General features: G+C 36.4%; 1 protein-coding gene across 1 annotated transcript; it reads right to left on the bottom strand.

Moving 5' to 3' along the window:
• Positions 1–7,364: 7,364 nt before the first annotated feature.
• LOC107186142 lies at positions 7,365–19,600 on the bottom strand. Its single transcript, XM_015573957.1, has 7 exons — positions 19,315–19,600; positions 11,423–11,666; positions 10,888–11,000; positions 9,746–9,862; positions 9,094–9,243; positions 8,949–9,005; positions 7,365–8,423 (listed from the first exon to the last, which is right to left on the bottom strand). The coding sequence occupies exons 1-7, from the start codon at positions 19,598–19,600 to the stop codon at positions 8,272–8,274; spliced, it is 1,119 nt and encodes a 372-aa protein (XP_015429443.1). The 3' UTR covers positions 7,365–8,271.
• Positions 19,601–20,319: the final 719 nt, after the last annotated feature.

Here is a 20,319-nt window from a genome sequence, read left to right as displayed (position 1 = left end):
TCGACCGTTGGAGCTGACGAATCGTGATGCGAATGTTGTCGAATGAATTGAGTCCGTGTGACTCTAGTCGTAACGAGTGCGAGGTTCCGAATGATTGTTGTCGAATGACTGTTCGATTACGAGTTAATGCGAATGAATTGAGTTCGTTTGACTCTTGTCGATACGAGTACGTGAATGTCTTGAGTCCGTGTGACTCTTGTCGAACGAGTGTGTTTTGCGACCGAATGTTTGCGAACGAGTGTTTTCTAATGAATGTTTTCGACTGAATGAATCTTTTCGACTGTCTGTTCTTGATTTCCCTTTGTCAACGAAATCGAAATTGCAAAGGGTCGGTCTTGAAAATATATAAATTGACTGAAAGAAGGAATAAAATAATAAAAAGTAACGGTATCGTCTGATTGTATAACCGTCGTTTCGGTCTACGACGGAACAATACGTGAAAATCAAACACCTTCAATATCGATTTTTGTGGACTGATTTACAAAATTTAGAGTCCAGTAAGAATTTGATAGTCGTATTGAGGCTTTATAGGAGTCAAAAGAAAATAGTAACTACGGTGAACTTTATTAAAAGGTTAACTCTGCTTTGTTTTAGACAATCCAATATACGATAAATGTATAAAATCCACAGTCTACTTGTATACTCTATAATATGTGTAAGGAGATACCACTGCTTTTCGAATTACATACTTAAAAACTAATAATTGTCAAACACGTGTTTGGGGAAGAACGTAATTACACGTACTTATACTACATTGTAGCAACTGTACTGTCATTTTTGTATAATTATAGAGTATACAGAGGTACACAAAATAGTAAACGAAAAGTGTAAATACCTCTGCCTCCTTTTTGTCTTATAACACACCAAATAAAGCCCTTAATGAAGCGAACAAACGTCTGTGTAACTATCGTTCTAGCAGATTAGCTCATAAAAAGAATTGCTTTGCATAAACGTTTCGTGCCGTGCCAATAATTCAAAACGAAGCACCGAAGTTAAGTCGACGCCATAACGTGAAACTCTTCTGCGTTGAATGATCCTGCTTGTAATGCACGCGGATAAATTTTCCACCGGTAGCTTTTACTTCAGTTTTTTATGGTTAATTCGTAAGTCAATTAATAGACGACGTTACGTCGCTAGCTTACCGAAGTATGAAGTTTACCGTAGTCGTTAAAGCGTCTCTAAGGCGATTACGAAGCTATACTCGGGCGGAAAAAGTCCCGGAAAATTGTTCGCTGTGCCGAACCGGTTGCTGAAATTTTTGCTTGTCCGTGATAGCACAAAAATTGCACATGTCAATCATTTGGAACAGATTTTGTTCCGAAATTTGCAACGTTATTGTTTCGTAACTTTTTGTAAAATGATTTTTTACAAGACCTAACATTTTTATATTTTAGAATTTTAAGAGCTTTTTGTAATTTTTTCTGGTATCAACAATAGTTCGCGGTTCCTTTACATTTCTTTACTTAAACCTGGTCTATTGTTCGAGTCAAACTAACCAACCTCAGAATTTAATTTTTAATTGTATTCTTTATCAGTGTGAGTTATAAATTAATTTGATATATGCAGTTTAGATAGAGTAGCAAACAAAAAATTGACCATTTTTCTGATTCTTTATATTTTTATTATATCTTAACATCAACTTAAAATCTTAATGTATTCGGTCTTATACAGCTTTTGATCCTCTGTCAGAATATATGTTCAGAAAAAATAATAAAAATAAAACAAATCGAAAAACTGGTAACTTTTCTGTCATACGAAATGCAAAAGAAAAATTCAGAGAGGTCTCGTTTGTTTCATGCCCTTATCACTTATTACCAGGTCGCAGATTTTATACATTTATATTTGCGTAGACGATTGTCTAGAACTCAGTAGAGTCAAACTTTTAATAAAGTCCACTTTTTTTTTTCTGTCTATTCTTATAGACGTCTTAATGGGGCTATGAAATACCTATTAGTCTCCAATCTTTGCAAATTAGTCCACAAAAATCAATATTTGCATAAAGATGTGCAGTCTACTTATAACCGTTTATTGCTTACAACTTTTCTAAGTAATATTACTTACAACTTATCCCAGTGATAAATAAATACACCAGTGCATTCAAACTACCAGAGCGAAAACTGATAGATACTGATTACGGTGACTTAAACGCAATGCAAGAAAAAGCGTCTCGATACTCGGATAACATTTTTGAATGCGTGGAAAGTCGTAAAAGTTTGGAGATCTTCTGACTAAGAATATCTTCCATGGCTTCACGATGAGAAAGGGGGGTGGGGGCTGGCAATAAGGGAAAATCGTTGAACTCGCTCCAAAAAGTTCGCCCCTTCTCGATTTTATTTTCCACGGCCATTTGTTCTGACATTAAATTTTCAATTATCAGGGGACCGTGTCTGCTTATTCTCTCAATTAGAAGTTTGCGATGGTGTCTGAGATAGTATGGTTGGGCTCTCAACGTCTGGTATAAGCCAGAAAGAGTTATCCATGGGACGCCAAGCGGTCTGAAATCGGTAGTTTCAAAGTATAGCTCCCTAGCGTCTGGAAACTGAAAATTTTATACGTAATACGATCGGTATTATTACAAAATTCAAACAGTAGAATTAGTCACTTTGCCCTGTGAACAGGTAGTATAATCGCAATTAAATTAAACACAGGCTAATCTTCAACGTTAACGACCAAATAGTCGATGCTATCTGAAGGTTACAGTCAAAACATTAAAAAATGTTTAGTTGATTTTTGATGTAATAAACTTTTTATTGGAAATATGACATATTTGATTAATTCTTTGTTCTTATAGAATTAAAAATTCAAGAAGTATTGGGCGTTTTATTTACGAGTAAGGTTTTTTTAAAACACCTTTATGCACTTTACAATGTAGTAAAGTGTACATTTGGTAGACTGTGATATCATTTAAGACTTATTTTTGCATGGACAATGATCTTCTGTCCGGTTGGATCACATTTCCAGCCACACCTTATATACCAGGCTAATACATGACAAATAATTAAAATCTACTTCATTGTCAATATTTAAAGGAATTCTTAATTTTTGTATAAAAGTTAGATTATGTAAGTAATTACTTAGATTTAACGAATCGATAGATAAAGCAAGGTCTAACGTAAGCATGAACTATTCTCATTATACAGCAGTTAAAGCAATAATTAGCATATACTCGCAATTACAACGGTGACAATGTCACGAATGAACATTAGTTACTTTAACTTCAGTGGATGGTGTGCTTTTACTACGAAATGTTCCTTCGTGTGCATTCCTCAAGATAAACGTCCAAGTATAATTACATTCTTGATATTTCCGCGAACCATGAATTTTCATTAAACCCGCATTAAATGTCATATTATGTAATTTACCACCACTTTTAAAATTCAAATTGGACCTGGCCAGAAATTGTGAGGAACTTTTAAAACATTCGGCCTTCGTTCCCCCGTTCCCGTCCGCGTTTTTGTTACACCTGTTTCCACGAGGATCGGCTCGGCCGTGTCCACTATCGCAGTCTCGCTCTCGAGTTTAAGAAGTTTCACCGAAGTTTCGTCCGCCTGCGGCGTACAACGCGAACGCAAAGATAGCGGCAGGAATTCAAATCGTTGATTTTGGGGAATGAGCAAAACTGATTTCCATGGTTAGAACGAGATTTTCCTTCACATTCTTCCTAATTCTGCTGATTCTTCGTTTTTCCCATCGTTTAATGAACGCTCGTACTACTTGACTGAATGAGATTGCATATTCACCCTTTTATATAATGATCAAATAATATTTTTAACAACTGGAATGCATATTTTAATTTATATTGACATGACAATGATGTTTATACGAATTCGTATTTGCAGACAGTAATTTGTGAAAAGGTTAATTTGGAAAAATTATTTTCTTCCACCGTGGATTGTATTGGACCAAGGACAATGTAAACGCACGATTAAACTTATGAAAGTTATTTCTTTCTCTCATTCTTTTATGTCGCAGCAATTACAGAAGGTTATTAGCGATGATAATGTTCAGTTGTATTATGCTTGTTAGTAGTAGTTTTGTTTCTTCGATTAATTGGAGTAGTTTCCGTATTTATAGATTGAGAAAAAAAGGTTTGCTTGGATAAAACAGAAGAAACCATAAAAGTTTTATCATTCATCTACGACGCAGACCTAAAAAAACTCTGTAATTAACCATGATAAACTATATTAGCCTATATTCTAACCATTCCTTATATACATATACAGATACGTAAGACACATTATGTATCACATTATATTTTTGTAATTACTGGATAACTCATATAAATAATTGGTAATTGTAGTTGCTAGTAACTCTTAGTCGATGCGACGATAAATAAACAAATTGAAAAGAAATCATTTGCACTAAAATCCTCGTCGAATCAGTAAAACGGGTACGACTTCTCTTTCAATAAAATGGGAAATGAAACATTTTCCTACTAAACCGGAGCGTCTCCTTTAATCTGTTTCGACCTGAAAAATCCCCCGTCCGTTTCTATCAAATCCGACGAGCCGTCCCCTGCATGTAATTTCAGACCCAAAACTGTGCAGTAGCAGACGTCGACACGGGCGTCACCGTTGAGAAACGGGGACAAAGACGGTCTCGCGTTATATACCTCGGCTACGTAGACGCCCGGTGAGCCAGACAGATTTTAGGGCGTGTAAAGAATCGATCCGCCCGGCGGATGTCGATTATTCAGCGCGAGATGGGAATAAATCTGCGCGGAATGATATTCTTGCGGTGGCTCGGCCAGCGAACGAAATCGAGTCGAAAAAATATTTCCGACTCGTATTTTTTTCGTAGGCATGAGCGTAGCCGGGACGGAAAAAAGTGGCTTTTGCCCCACCCTACAAGAAAAAAATTGGATTTTGCCCCAACCCCTCCCTTCCCAGAGTTAAAAATTTTTCCGTAATATTTAATATTGCAATATAATTTGAAATACGATTAACAGCTTCTGTTAACAAAACGCATACATTTTCAACGATTTATGACATTAGAAACAAAATAAAGTGTACCTGTCTGTTAATAATTTTTTAAGAGGGATTATGATTTACTTTTTAAAATGAAGCATAGTTTTAAAAAACTGTTTTTCTAATGAAAAGGAACTTTTAGGATTATTTACAAAGAGAATGGAACTTTTATTCTAAATCGTAATTGGTGTAAACAAAAAGGTATTAATTTTTTTTTAGTGCATTAAAACCCTTAATGAACAAAATGATTTATGAAATTTTATATTTTTTTCAAGAGAACATTTATGAATGTATATTTATTCGGCTCTTTTTACACAAAATTATATTACTTATGTCATGTTGTTTGCAGTTATTTTACAAAAGTTACCAGAATATAAACGTGAAACATTTGTATATTTTTAATATGGAAAAAAACTAGTGATGATTCGCGATGGTAGAATAATAATTGAAAATTAATACGACATTTTAATCAGAGTTTGTTTCTGTGCGACTTAGAGAACAAAGTTGAAAAAACTGAGTGAAGAATTTAAACTATAGAGGTTTGAAACATACGCTGCCATTTGAAAGTTTTAGGATCACTTTAAATTTCTTAGTATACAGAAAGTTGTTCCCACAGCTATTCTAATACTCTACAGCCTTTCTTCTATGAATCCCCAAGCACGTATTATTTTTCGTAACGTGTCGCACGAAGTATAATATTTTTATTTTCAATGACACGTGACTCCCAACTTCCAGATTGTAATATACACGTATCAGGATTTACGACGATAACACCGTCTTCTTGCAAAATTCACACAGACTATTGATGATCGACCCGAGAATAGAATAGAAATTTTTGCATACATTATTTCTCAACGTAATTTCAAACATGACATACCTGGTTCGTTTTTATTTTAACCACAATGCATAAGGATTGAAAATTTTAGAGTGGTTTTATAGTTATGCCACGCGGTGTATAAAAGTAAAATACGTTAGTAAAATGAATTCAGAACATTCCATCTCTGTTTCCATTTTCATATTCCACGAGACAACCTAGAGTCCAGTCTGCTTTGGACGGAAGTGTCAGTGTCCGAATACTTATGAACGGTAATTGTAGCTTGATCTGATTACAAAGCAGTATTTTAACTAATCAAGGCAGACGAGACCCACTGCGTACCCGATTTTCCATCAAGATTGCGTAATATCCGTGCTCCGTAAACATTCTGGCCCCCAGGTATACAGGGTGTCTTAACTAACTTGATCACCTCGAATAATGACTTAATGGTATACTTTAAAAAAATTTTGAGACATGGAACTTTAAATGGCATCAAGGGGCGCATATTATAAGGTACGTCCTTTTTTTGTGAGTGGAGGCATTTCAGAGATTTCAAGGTCATCTTTATTTTTTTTAACGGAATTACCTATTTTTTGTACACCAGGTCGACAGAATACTAAATTCTAAGTAAAAATGTGTTAACCTTCATACCTTCTAAATCTAATAATTAACTGGATATTTACAAAAATAATCACTGTATTGAAGTTGAGGGTCATCAGTTCGAGAACCTATAGCTTCCAGATAGTAAGTACGTATTAAAAATTATTTTCTAAATATATCGTTAACTATTGGGTTTAGGACCTATGAAGGTCAAGACATTTTTACTCCAAATTTGATACTCTATCGATCTACGGTACAAAAACTAGGTCATTCCCTTGATGCCATTTAAGTTCCACCCCTCAAAATTTTCATAAAGTGTATCGTTACATCATTATTCGAGGTGATCAAGTTAGCTGAGACACCCTGTATATGAGGGACGTCGCGCGATTGTCATCCTTTCCCCGAAAATAAGTCGTTCGCGAAATCGGGGCTCACCGGTGAATCCGCGTCGGATGAATAGCCGTGCAGATAAAATCAGCAGATTATACCGTGTCGGTCTCTCTGTTCGAGGGTGGTTGCAGCCGATCGTAATCCCGAGAGCGGTGCAACGGCTCTCTCCGCTCTCTCGTGGCTGCAGGATTCGAGAGAAATGTAGGGGACAGTATCTGGGACTATGGCACGTCCTGCCGACCAGAATCACGTCGATTCCGAATGCGTGCAACCGAACACTCGTAACTAACGATATGGGGACCGGATAAACGCCGTTAAGGCGTGATTCGTCGAGCGTGGAGGGAGGGGGAGCACAACTTTATTATAAGTTCCCTTAGATACCAGCCACGAAATCGGGCGTTAACGACTACTCGATAGATACAAGCGAGCTGAGCTCAGAGGGCTCTACGTGTCTGGAAAGGTGTTGATATACAGGGTGAACCACAAAACGTGATCAGTAGATATCATTAGATGTGTTCCAATGTACAGCACGAAATGTTTACAAAGGGTAGGCAAAGGCATGGCTGCGACATATTAAACATAATTATCGTTTATAGGTGTTAGAAAACATGAACACTTTTTATTTGCGTTTGAAAAATGTTTGTAATTTACATTGAAAACTAGTCTTGGCCCCGATATTTTTACACACCCTCATTGTTAATATTAATAAATATCTATCATCATACCTTTCTCAGAAATTGTTTATCCTTATGCACTTATGCGTTAATATCAAATGAGTGTTTTGTATTGTCAGAACGTTTGTACAATTTCGAATCTAAAAGTTATTACGAAAACATTGTAGTCCCATTCTTTTGGCACGCCACTTATATCACACGTATTCGATGTCGTATTCTTCACACGTTGTCTTTCGAAGTTACACAAGGCTCTTCCTTTTAACCTTCAAGGCCACGGACCGTGAATACATCATACTTTTTTTTCGTAATTTTAACCTTCAGACACTACACTAGTGCGAATTTGCACCTGCAAAACATTGTTTCGTCCGTTCGTTTTGTTTTTACCATTTCTTTATAACAAATTTTCACAGTTAAAAACTTATTTTCCACTTTTGCAATTATTACCATTGAATCGCCGAGAAAATATTACCGTAAAAAATATAAGTTCAATTTGCTGTTATTCTCTTGAAGTTTATGATCATCAAAAATTCAATATCCCAATTTGCACTAGCGTGGTGTTTACGTATGCTGCGTTGGAGTGTGGTTTCTGAGGCTTAAAACGTAGCAGCAGGTTTTTCGTTTATATTTTAATTTACTAATTTCCTATTTTTAATGGCAGACAGTTAGCATGAAAAAAAAACGTGTTTCGAGTAAAAGAAATTTAGAGAAATAGATTTCTCCCTACCGGTGGCGTACGAACTTAATGTTATCGAGGATTAAGAGTAAATAATTATTGTAAGTGGCACGATTGGATTCATTTTTTGTTGAATGTGACAGACTTTCTGTTTTAGCATTCGTTGTACGGCCGTCGTTGACATGTTGGTACTGGTGGTACTTCGCACACGCATTTCATGCAATTAGAAGAGTAGTCGGTTCCCTCGTTCAGTTCGTCACCAATGTTCATGATCATGTCACCGAAACGACACGTTTTACTTTCATCTGAAAAATCAAGGTGCTTCTGGTTAATCTATTAGGGTCATTACGTATGAAATATTGTTTTTGTCGAGTAGTCTATTTGGTTATAATTTTATGAAAAACAATTATTAACAGTTTTCACCGGTGTCACCAACTGTGGATTGAACTGTTCACATTCAAATACAAATAATTAAATTGTCAGTAGAATGTCTACAATTGTTCTAAAATGTAGTCAATTTCTGTTCAAATTCTAATGTCTCGATAAGTTCTACATAGTTGTAGTTAAATTGTAGATAATGTTCCCGTAGATTACAATATAGTCTATTAACAGTTCTGGTTCTGACCTAGTAAGTGACAGATTCCAATTTGGTAACTATCCAGTGCACAGCTTACTCAGTTCTGACGTTAATTCATTATCACGTTAATGCATCTGAAGAATATTAAACGTAAGCGTGTTTACGTTCGTTGTTAGAACAGTTAAAATACTATTGAATTGTTTTTCTTACAATTTATAAATCATGAGTTATTTATTTTACTGAAATTACATACCTGTGTCAATGGATTTAGAGCTGTCGTGATTGCGGATAATAGTGTCGTTCTCATTTGCTGCAAAAACAGAATGATTTATTTAAAGAAATAATTTTTTTGATAGTGCAGTGTAATAATGTACATGCAGTCATTATTAAAAACTTACGACATCTAGAGTACGCGCTGCAAGACGTTCGCGGATTCTGGGTATCGTAATAGACGGGCGCACATCCATTGTATACGTTGGCAGCATATCGGAACAATGGACTGCAGTAATCGTGATTTGGCCTCTTGCAGAAGGGTTCAACATTTTCACCTAATAGAGAAATTAACGGTGAAAAAGTTTTCCTATTCGAACTACCATTACATTCCTTATATACTCATTTCAATAAAAGCTTGTTGATATGTAATAAATTCACTGTACAATTTGATAATCTTTTACGTTTTACGGAATATAATTTTTGTTGATTTGAAGTAACATATACAAACTATGCTTCTTTTTATTGGTAAGTTTATTTTGGTGTGGTAGTTTGGAATTCATACTAAGGAAGTTGACGAAATTGTTATAATTAATTTGTCACATATTTTTCGCTTAATTGTGACTTGTGGAATAAAGATAAAGTAAAGAATAGATTATATTATGTAGCACTACAAAGAATAATTTCAGGTAGAAGGTAGAAAGAAACATATGAGATTACAGTTATTAACAGAATACAGTATAAAATTTAGATAATGTATTGGAACAAATCTTCCAAATGCAAATGGATTTATAGAGAATTTAAATTAGTTGTATTGGTATTTTGTTTGATTGATATTACCTTTGTACCCTGGCATGCAATAACAACTCAGCTCCGGATCAGATTTTATTTCGAAGTGGTCACCGTCTTTGTATACCTTGCCGTCTACCTCGCAAGTTGCCCTCTCTTTGTCTTCCACTGAAGATTACAATAAATTCGTTTCTTTTTCATTCATTTATTGTAATAATTGTGATTATGTCAATACCTTAAATTTGATGCTAAAAATGTTACATCAAAATGTTTGTGAACCGGGCACATAAGTTGAAACTCTCTCTAATAGAGGCTCTTATTATTAACTTTACCAATGAATCTAACATATTCTACTAAACGTAGTGTTTACTAAAGTGTTATTAAATAAATAAGAAAATTAGTTATGTTTTAAAAAATTATTTCAATTGAAATTATATAGCTACCTTATTATAGAAACAAGGAATTCTTGATTAGAATTCATCATTACTATTATCAGATTCTATAAGAAACAAATGAATCAAGAAAAGGATAAATTTCTTTCGTTCGAAGTTAGTCTGAAATGTATGTATTCGTTATACTAGTAAGTAGAAACGGAATGCAATGAACAGACGCGTTAGCCAAGTCCTACTCAATTGCACGCGTATCCAGCAGATTTGCAAATTCGATTATTTTGAAAAGGAAGCTTTAAAGGAAGAGATGTTATTCTATATTTTCGACTTATTTTTTCATGTGGAATCACCACCCGGCCTGTTGTACCACGATTTCGGGGACACCCTGTATATTGGTATTCTTAATATTATTATATGTTCCTAATTGATCAACATCATAAAAAAAAAAGGAAATTAGTTTCAAATTGTTGACGGAAATGCTCACGGAAGGGACTCCGAAAAGAGATGTCCTTGTGCCAAACAATGTAAGTGCAACAATCTGTATAAATTATATGACAAACACAAGGCGTAGGAAGATAAACTTAAATTCAAAGCCGAAACATGTCTGACACTGTGATCGTTTTCATAACATACCACATTGGAGTAAATTATTTCATGGTTGCCAGGAAAAATTGATTTCTACGTTGATCTCCAATTTCTTAGTTTTCACGAACAACTATACTGAAGTAAGTTATTATATAGGCGTGAGAAAAATTAATGTTTATATTAATCTGTAATATGGTTTACTACACGAAATTTACTTACTACAAACTTCCTCTCCTGCACAACACAGATTGGGCGACCTTCTGAAGAAACAGCCTGGTTTAGATGACCCATGGAAACAGTCTACTATCGCGCATATAAAGACGGCTACACTGCTAACAATTCAGAATAAAATGTTACAGCACAATGATGTAATAGTAAATCAGTTGGAGATCAATTAATGATTCTTTCGAAAAGGAGAAATTTTCCAAGAATACATAAATTGTGCGAACGTGGGGAACTGTAGAAATTGCTGTGTATTAGTAAAGACTTTCGTCAAAATAACAATACTGTTCCGACATATTAATTAATATATAAATTAGTAGAATTAAGAATAGTTCGAATGACGTCGTATTTTGGTTTTATTTTTACCAGGAAAATCCCACGAATCTGTTGGTCACGTTTTCATGAAAATATAATGACAAAGTGTCTACGTGATATAAAGACAATACTGCTAAAACAATTTACCGAATGTCCTTACTGGACCAATTGTAAAGTTCTTGAAGTTATAAAACAAAAATAATTTAAGTGTACTCACTCGTCAGAGTAACTCTTCAGACAACGGCAGCCTATATCGCAAGGATTTGCGTCTTCCTCTCTTAAAGTTTCATTTATACTATATTCGTGGCCATTCACGTAACACTTGTCCTTTGACAGTTTCGTCAAATGGCTACAGTCATACGACTCAGGACAACGGTCAGTAGGATTTTTGTATACTGGAGTACAATCAAGTGACTTGTAGTATTTCAGAGGTCCTGGACACTCTGATTCATCCTTGGTTTCTTTGAACATAAAATGAACGAAATTATTAGAATCATAATATAACAGGAACGAAATGTTTTGTCAAATTCTATTTGTTATACATGTTAGATTTGTCATGTCACACTAACGATTCTCAAAGGTAATTGATAAATATTGATAATTATACAAATTTCAATTTCATTCACGAATAACAACTAACAAGTGAAATGCATGTATTTGTTATAGAATACATAATAAATTATATGAGATAAAAAATTTCATACAAACACGTAGTATACTATTTGACCTTGCTTTGAAGCGATGATAAACCACATTCGATAAATGAAGATAATACAAACAACTCCATTTATTTATTTACAAAGAACATTCGACCTTTCACGTATGATTTTGAATACATATGTTGGCATTGATATTGATTATTAATAAAAAAAATGTGTATAGACTTGTCCATTAGTATATTGCATAATATACTAACACATTATTAGTACAATTGTTTATATTACTATCATTTATTAATGTGTTATGTATGGTTACCCTCATATAACAAATCCAATAAAAATAAGAATAATACATTATACTGTCACGTATGAAATAAAATATTAACTTAAAAAGTATAATTCATTAAATAAAATTTATCACAACGTTTCAACAACGTGGGAAGTACATCACTGTTATTATTATCGTTCATACTGAAGTAATAAAAAAGTGATCAGCAAGTATAGGTATACAAAATGAAAATTTACTCGTTACTAAGGAAGGAGCAACATCGAATCGTATAAGTGTTAGCACATCGTTAACAAATGATTAACACGCATTATAAATTATAATCGAACGATCCATCTTCACAATTTGATCAATTACTACCTTCATCATCGACAACGGAATTGGTTCAAGCCTAAAGGAAATCATTTGCGTTTCAGTTTAATAATTATTCATGGCATATGTTTATAACTAGACATTTTAATAATCACAAGATTTACGATATAACACAATCACGCGTCACAAATAACAACTGTCTGTCACGAATATACAGAAGGTAAAAAATGTATTCGCACACGCTTTAAAATAGACTTTAAAAAATTTTTTTTTTTTCTCATCATTTAGTTTATTGATCTTTCTAACTTCACTTAGAAACTCAAGTCACTTGGCGCAATTTTAAAAAAGTTGTTCTGTTTGAAAGGGTGTGCGAATACTTATTTTTTACCTATTGTACGTTGTTCTTCATTAAAATGGACAGTCACTGATGAATCTGTCTAATCCAACGAACAATCCTCTCACCTTGTGCCGTGCAGAAGGCGACGAGAATCGTCAAGAGGATGCACGCCCGAACGAACCAGCGAGAACTACCGCGCGTGACCATCATCGTAAGAGAACGCAGAGACATTACGGTCCCGATGGTCGCGTCGTATTTTTTATACTACAAGACGCCATTGACTTCAGGAAAAACGGCGGAACGAAAAATGGGAGGGGGACTTCCCCGTACACAACGCTAATCGCGAAGGACACCGAGTGACGTGAGTGTAGAAAGAGATGGTAAGGAACGCGTGCTTCGAACAGTAGGAGGAGGAATGAGGAAGAGAATCATCATCTGAAAAGGAGACGAAAGATGTACAGGGTGTTCCACGTAACTGGGACAATCTATGTCTTTAAAACGGTAGAAGGTAGAAGAAAATTTCGTTAGGTAAGTTTAAATGGTTTCGTGTGATGTGTCAGGTGGCGCATATGTCTGCTCCGGAAGTGGAGGTGTTTCAAAGAATTCAAGGTCGCCTTTTTTAAATGGAACTGTATATTTTTGTATAGATCGTTGATGTGTTTTTATTCATTTGTATTTTTTATTATCGTATTATCTCTATGTGGGGCATCCCACGCGATATCGGACAATTTTTTAACTAACATTTCGCATTTTGTTGACACTTGGATATGTTGTAGTCTGTGGAGATATATGCATCGAAAGCTTTTATGTATGTCCTGTTACACTTTCTACTAAATTTATATTTAATTACAAATTTGCGGGAGCCACCTTACTTCTTTATTTCCATAACTTTTATTCTCGTGAATTCGTCTAGCACACCTTCATTATTTAAACACAGAGACTTCTTTAATGTAAAAACTGACACAAAATTGTCAAAGTATTAGAATGAAGAAGCGAGAGGGCTGAAGTCGCTAGCATTTTGACGTGAAAATTTTGAATCTCGTTTTGGATGACCGATTATCGCATAATAAAACAGCGACGGTACGCTCCGGAACGATTTTATGCAAAAATATGCTGATTTTCCGACAAAGTGAACGGCAAAGTGTCACGCCAACTTCTGTTCACCGTTTGAATGAAGCGCCATGCAGATTCGAGCTTCGAAAATATGGCAGCATCTGAGAACTTTTCCGATGAAAACGTTTGTTCACGTTTTTATCATTACTTTCTCTTGATTCTGCAGTGAAAACTGAAAACATATTGAATACATTACATAATAAATTAATCAATAGCAAGGCTTCGAGTGGAGGGAAATTTATTTAATAGTTTCTTATAAAATATTATTAATTCCTCTCTAAGCAACTGATCCCTCATGATTTTATCCTCGTTTGAAAATGTTCAAATATGGTATTATTTTATTTTTTCTTCTTACTTTGTAATTATGTTTTTCACTTTTATTATAATTTATATCTAACCATGTTCTTTCGTACTCTCTCACTGATTATGGTTATGTTATTATTAGAATAATTAATATTTTTATTAATTATTTATTACGATTATATTGATACTTATATTACAATGGAGTCAGACAATTTATGTTTTTTCCTTCAAAATTGTGTTTTGACTCACAAGGAAGGTGTCCCAATCCCTAGGTCTCGATTTTAATGAAACTGTGCGGGATTGTAGAGGGCATCGAATTATGCAAGGAACAATTCTTTTATCGACCGATTCTCAGTTTAAGGGGGTGAAACAACCCCTTAAAGTTTGCCGAATTTTTCGTTTTTTCTTTTCAGTTTATTGTGTTAACCGTAAGAGATAGGAAGAATCTTTTAATGGGCGTGGTTTTTTATGTACAATAATATACTGCTAACAAATTGTCTAAAATACAATTTGTTTGTAACAAACATATTGTCCTTAAAAAACCACGACACTCGCCCATTAAATGTTTGTTCCCATTTGTTACAGTTAACAAGATTTACTGAAAAAAAAACGAAAAATTCGGCAAACTTTAAGGGGTGGATTCAGTTCCTCAAAGTAAGGGTCAGCCGATAAGAAAAATTGTTCGTTACATAACTCGATGCCCGCTACAATCCCACAAAGTTTCATTAAAATCGGTACCTGCTAGTTGGAAAACTTTGCTTGTCAAATAATGATGTATTATAGTAGTTACATTTAATTTGATAAAAATATTCGATGGTCCAAATTCGACAACCTTCCCCTATATTCCCTGATAATTACATCCTTCAGCTGTTTCATAAACCTAGAAAATCATTACAGAAGAATGACTCCTATCTCCACTGACAAATCTCGATTTCCAACCAACAGAGTATACGCGCAACCACACGAAACGACCAACAGCAGGAAGAACGAGGTATTCTATTACCTACAAAATTTCTATATCCACTCTTTTCGTTGCAACGCACAACGGAGATCTCGCTACATTCCATCTTGCACGCTTCCACAGGCGACTCTGTCTACCAACTAAAATGCCATGCATAAAGGCGCGTCAGCGGAAAAACAATTTTCTAAACCGCTTCCGCTACGCGATCCGCAATTTTCCAAGGTGTCTGTCGCGCGAGCAGACACGCCACTGCGCTGTTTTCGGCGGTCGCGCCCCGCAGAAAATCTCGCTCGGGGCTGATTTCCGACATTCACGTGGAAACGCGAGCGACGGGCGCGCTGCGGCATATGCCGTGGCCTGGTAATTGGTTTCGCTGGCTAAGACAAGCCGTTCCGTTCGGGATCAGTGCGCCCCGAATGGCCTCAAGTGGGGGAAATGCAGAAGGATCCCGTCGACGGAAGTTGCCGGGTAACTTGCGAGTATCCACTCGAGAACTCGACACGACACGACGACGGTTAGATGAACTAACGCTGGGCGGAGGCTGCTTTGTGCCAAAGAAATACCAGCGCAGCCCGTGACGAAATCCATCCAGTACTCTTAACGCGAACCGTGAGTGTCATTCTTGTTACGCGTTACATGCACGCGTTCGTTGTAGCCCGGGGTGCTATCGTTGGGTTTCACGAGCGGAAGGATTCTGAATAGCTGGGAACGGAGCACAAACATTCACGGGGTTGAGATTTGTATACTACGTTGCTTGAAACAGTTGGAGGATCATGTATACACATACTTTGTCTGCCAGTACAGTAAATAATGACGGGAGAATTGTTCTTAACGATTTTGATGATGGGGGAGGGAGGTCGGTTTAGACGCGTTACTCGGAATTAGTGGCTGGGAATCTAGAGCTGGTGGACTAAAGTATCAGTTTTTAAGAATCTAGACCTGATGATTAGACCTCCGATTAGAGGATCAGTGGTCGAGAAACTAGAGCTGACAGAATAGGGACTCAATAGTTGAGAATCTGTACCTGGCATACTGCAGAATCAGTAGCTGAGAATCTAGATCTAGTAGAATAGAGAGCTAATAGTCGAGAATCTACAGTTGATTGACTAGAGTATCCGTGGCTGAGAATCTAAACCTTGTGAACTAGAGGATCAGTGGCTGAGCATCTACAGTTGGCGAAACAGAAAGCCAGTAGTGGAGAATTTAGAGATGGTGGACTAGAGAATCAGTGGTTAAGAATCTAATGTTGTTGGAATAGAAGATCGGTAGTCGAGAATCTAGAGGTTGTAATTCTGTCAGTCTATGTAGTTTTGTAGTTTGGATACTAGTGACGTGTTAAATAAAAATTGTTGACCGTCGACCATAGTTGACGAACGTACCGAAAGGATAAAAGACAACACTTTAACAGTGTATTTGTAATATTTATATCCTTTTACTCTGAGAATACGGTTTCGATATAACACGTAGAATGGGCGAAACTGTGTTTACGTAACATATAGAATCTTCCTCAATATCTATTCTGTAAACATTCTCTGAATAATTTTACCGACAATGTTTCATCTATTACAAATCAGAGACTTCAAGGAAAACGTATTTTGCTGCTGGAAGTATTAACATATCCTGATATTCTAAGTGGTAACAATTAAAGTCTCGAGAAAGCTATTTGCAGTACTTCCAAACAGATGGCATAATTTTTCCAAAATGTCATAATTTACACCTAAAAGCATCAACAATATTATAACTATTTACAGTAAAATTTCGATACTCCGGTACGACCGGGACTTAATATGCTAGATTATTGGACTGTACCTATAATTCGCCAAAGCTAGGTAAATTTTAAAAATTGCCATGGTAAAATATAGTAATGCTATTTATTAACAAAAACAAAAAAAATTTAAATATAAGATATATGTATGCAATTTAATCTTTTAAACCTATTACCATCGCGATGGTTGCTGAATGACGTTTGTGGGGCATGGTCATGTTCGAGGCTACGCATGCCAAACTATCGAGACTGTCGACCCATTGGGGACTATTATCAGAATTTTACTGTATCCTACGTAAAATCTTCTATAACATAATATATCTTTTCTCGGAGCTTATGCTGGTGTACCAATCTCACACTAGATGTTCGATAACATGATCAGACACACGAGTCTATAATCTATTCCACCCAAACAAAGATAATTCCCATTGTATTAATTCCGATTGGTGAGTATGCTCCGAAATCGATCGGATTGACAATCTGTCCACCCCTCTTTGAATTGCGTCCCTGTTCCACGTTAAGTGTTTTCGTTGTCACGTTCTGACCATGCGAGCCGTATTACCTGTGAATTACTGGCGTCAATTTAGGAGACGCGCTGCGGGAAGATGAACGACGGCGGTGGGTGGATTACGGCCTAGGACGGTACACGTACCTACCCTGAGAAAGTCACTGCGTATCGTGGAATTTACATGCGCCGCGCGGTCTAATCCAGCTGCTTCTGGGTTTACACTTGATTGAATCATAACCAGCGAAGTGGTTTACACCGGGGCCGAGGGCGCATTTTGCCCTGGGTTGCAACAAATTAGCTCGTAGTTTCCACGAGACGACGGTGTATTATCGCTATCGTGTGCGAACTGCCGTGGCGACATATTTCAAAGATGGCGGTAGTAAACGGATTTGAACAATTATAACTAGACTGCGGATTTTATGCATTTGTAGCCTATAGGTTTCTGTGAAATACAATGAAGGACAAAACTTTCATCAGATGCAACGAGTTTTCTATTTCCTTTTGAGCCCAATAAGATACTTAAAGGAAGAAAGAAATTCCCACTTTTGTTTTTGTCTTTATAAACAACCTCCTAAAATGTGATTTTGCACAAAAATCCGCAGGCTAATTATAATATTCGAACGGACTTATATGGAATTATTTTGTGAAAATGGCGCCATTAAGCTGGCTTATTGTTAATTTTAATTTGTGAAACGGTTAATTGCAGCGCCATCTATCTTAAAGCGTTTGAAAACTTGGATTCAGGTCTTTTGTTCAATGTCTTCTTTGTCACCACGCTAATCATTAATTTCGTGCAAGTTGACTTTGTGGACAATGAATATTAAATGTCTCAAGCGTTATAAAGCAGTGTTTTTCGTTGATCGTTTGAAAGGACCAAAATTATCCTTCGGGCAAGCCGCAAAGGCACATAGGAAGTCGAAGGCATTCGTCCAGAAGTGGGTGCAACTCTTTAAAGAAATTGGGAACATAGATAACTTTCTGGAGAGAGTTTAAACAATTGTGAAATATGCTACAACCGTCGACTGTGGTCGCTAATAACCAAGACGTTGTTGCGACCTTAAATTCACATAATGAAAATTTAAAATTTTCTCCAATAAGTTTCAAACGAAAACGGAAATATTCCTCTAGAAATTCAAAGCTTTCTCAGTCAGCGGTCTGGGTTGTTTCACAGTCTTTAAATTTCAATTCATGAGCGCCAACCTCGCTGGACCGGTTAGTCCGTGGAAAATCGTAAAGCAATATTTTCCCGCGGGTTCTGGTACTGAAATCGGACTTCATGAAACGTCGTTCTGTTTGTGGAAGACGGGTCAGAGGACTCTGTACCCTGGAGTTGTCTGTCGGAAGACAGTCAGTCCTAGTTATTAAAAGTCAATAAAAGTGTGGGAATTACGGTTTCCATCGGTGATTCTTTATTTTCACAGATCGTCTACATAAATATTGAGCTGACGTTAATCGGGGTTTAGGACGAGGTTAAGGAGAAGATAACGCTTTCGGCCCTACGCGTATAAATTGCCAGTTATAAATATTAAGACACCTACTCTGTGTGGAAAAATTGCGAAAATTTTTCATAATTGTTTTCGCACAAATTCGGCTCGATTTCGCGAATCACAGCTTTGATATTGTATTTTAGTGCTTCAATAGTTGCTGAAGCATTGGAGTAGACCTTATCTTTGAGGTAGCCTCGAAGAAAAAAGTCTAATGGTGTTAGGTCGCATGATTTGGGCAGCCAATTGAAGTCTCCATTTCGAGAAATTATTCATTCGGGATATTTCTAGCGTAATAATGCAATTGTTGATCTGCTGGCATAATTTCTTGTGTCAGTTGGACTTTGTAAGCCTTTAGGCTCAGATCTTTGTGCAATATACGGTGCAGGCTAGTTTGTTCGATACCCAATTGTTGGGAACTCCTTGAAATCGATAAATTCGGATCTGCTGCAACATTTTCAGCTACAGCTGCGATATTTTCAACAGATCTGACCGGCCGAGCACGCTTTGAGTTCTTTACATCCAAAACTTGGAGGAGATCCAAACAAGGATTTTTATTTCGACAGAAAAGAGTATGACATTTACCAATTGTCTCCGCGAAATTTTCATCATTTTTATAGTGAATTTTCACAATTTGAATACGTTGTGCAAGCGTGTATCGTCTCATTTTTGTTAACAGTACAGTCTTTACTACTCACGCCTCGACGAATGACAGCTCTAACATTCACAAATAAAAAATAGCGCGAAATTTAAAATGACACATCTTAATGGAAGTCCCTTTATTGCTGTTGTGTGACTACCAATGGAAGCTATAATGAATACACGCGTTTGTACACAGTGAAAGTTTAGCTTATTATATGTTTTTCGATATAATGCAATTATCGTTCGGACGGGAGCAACATGGTCCTAACTACGGGCCAAAGTAGAAAAGGTTAGGACAAGTGTCGTCGAACGAAGTTCGGACTCGTCCCTTTGTAGGATCGTCGACGAAGTTCGCGATCGAAGAACGTCAATCGACTTGAGCTGTCGCGGGGAAACTTTCCGAAACTTTTACGGGAGAAGAAGCTGCGACCACTTGATGCCTTCGTACCAAAGCGGTTACACACTTTCAGGAAGCTATTATCGAAGAGTCGACGGCGTCGTCGAATGTCTTCGAACCTGAAACCACGACACGTTTCCTTTTTCGCCTCGCGGATAGGCGTTCGGCCCCTTTCTCCCTGTAAAATTATTTTCGAAGCTGTCATTTTGACTTCGGTGCGATCGTGCCTGGAGAACGGAGCAAGACATCAACGAAAGTATACCCTACACACAGTGCCTTTCTTCGGAGAAAAATCGAACGGGCTGGTGCTTTCATCGAGGAGAGTATTGACATTATTTGTCTACTTG

Source organism: Dufourea novaeangliae, unplaced genomic scaffold (genome assembly GCF_001272555.1).
Source record: "Dufourea novaeangliae isolate 0120121106 unplaced genomic scaffold, ASM127255v1 scaffold14, whole genome shotgun sequence".
In the NCBI taxonomy this organism is placed as follows: Eukaryota; Metazoa; Arthropoda; class Insecta; order Hymenoptera; family Halictidae; genus Dufourea; species Dufourea novaeangliae.
Note: the sequence above shows the minus strand (reverse complement) of the source record. Positions and strands in the feature narration are given on the sequence as shown.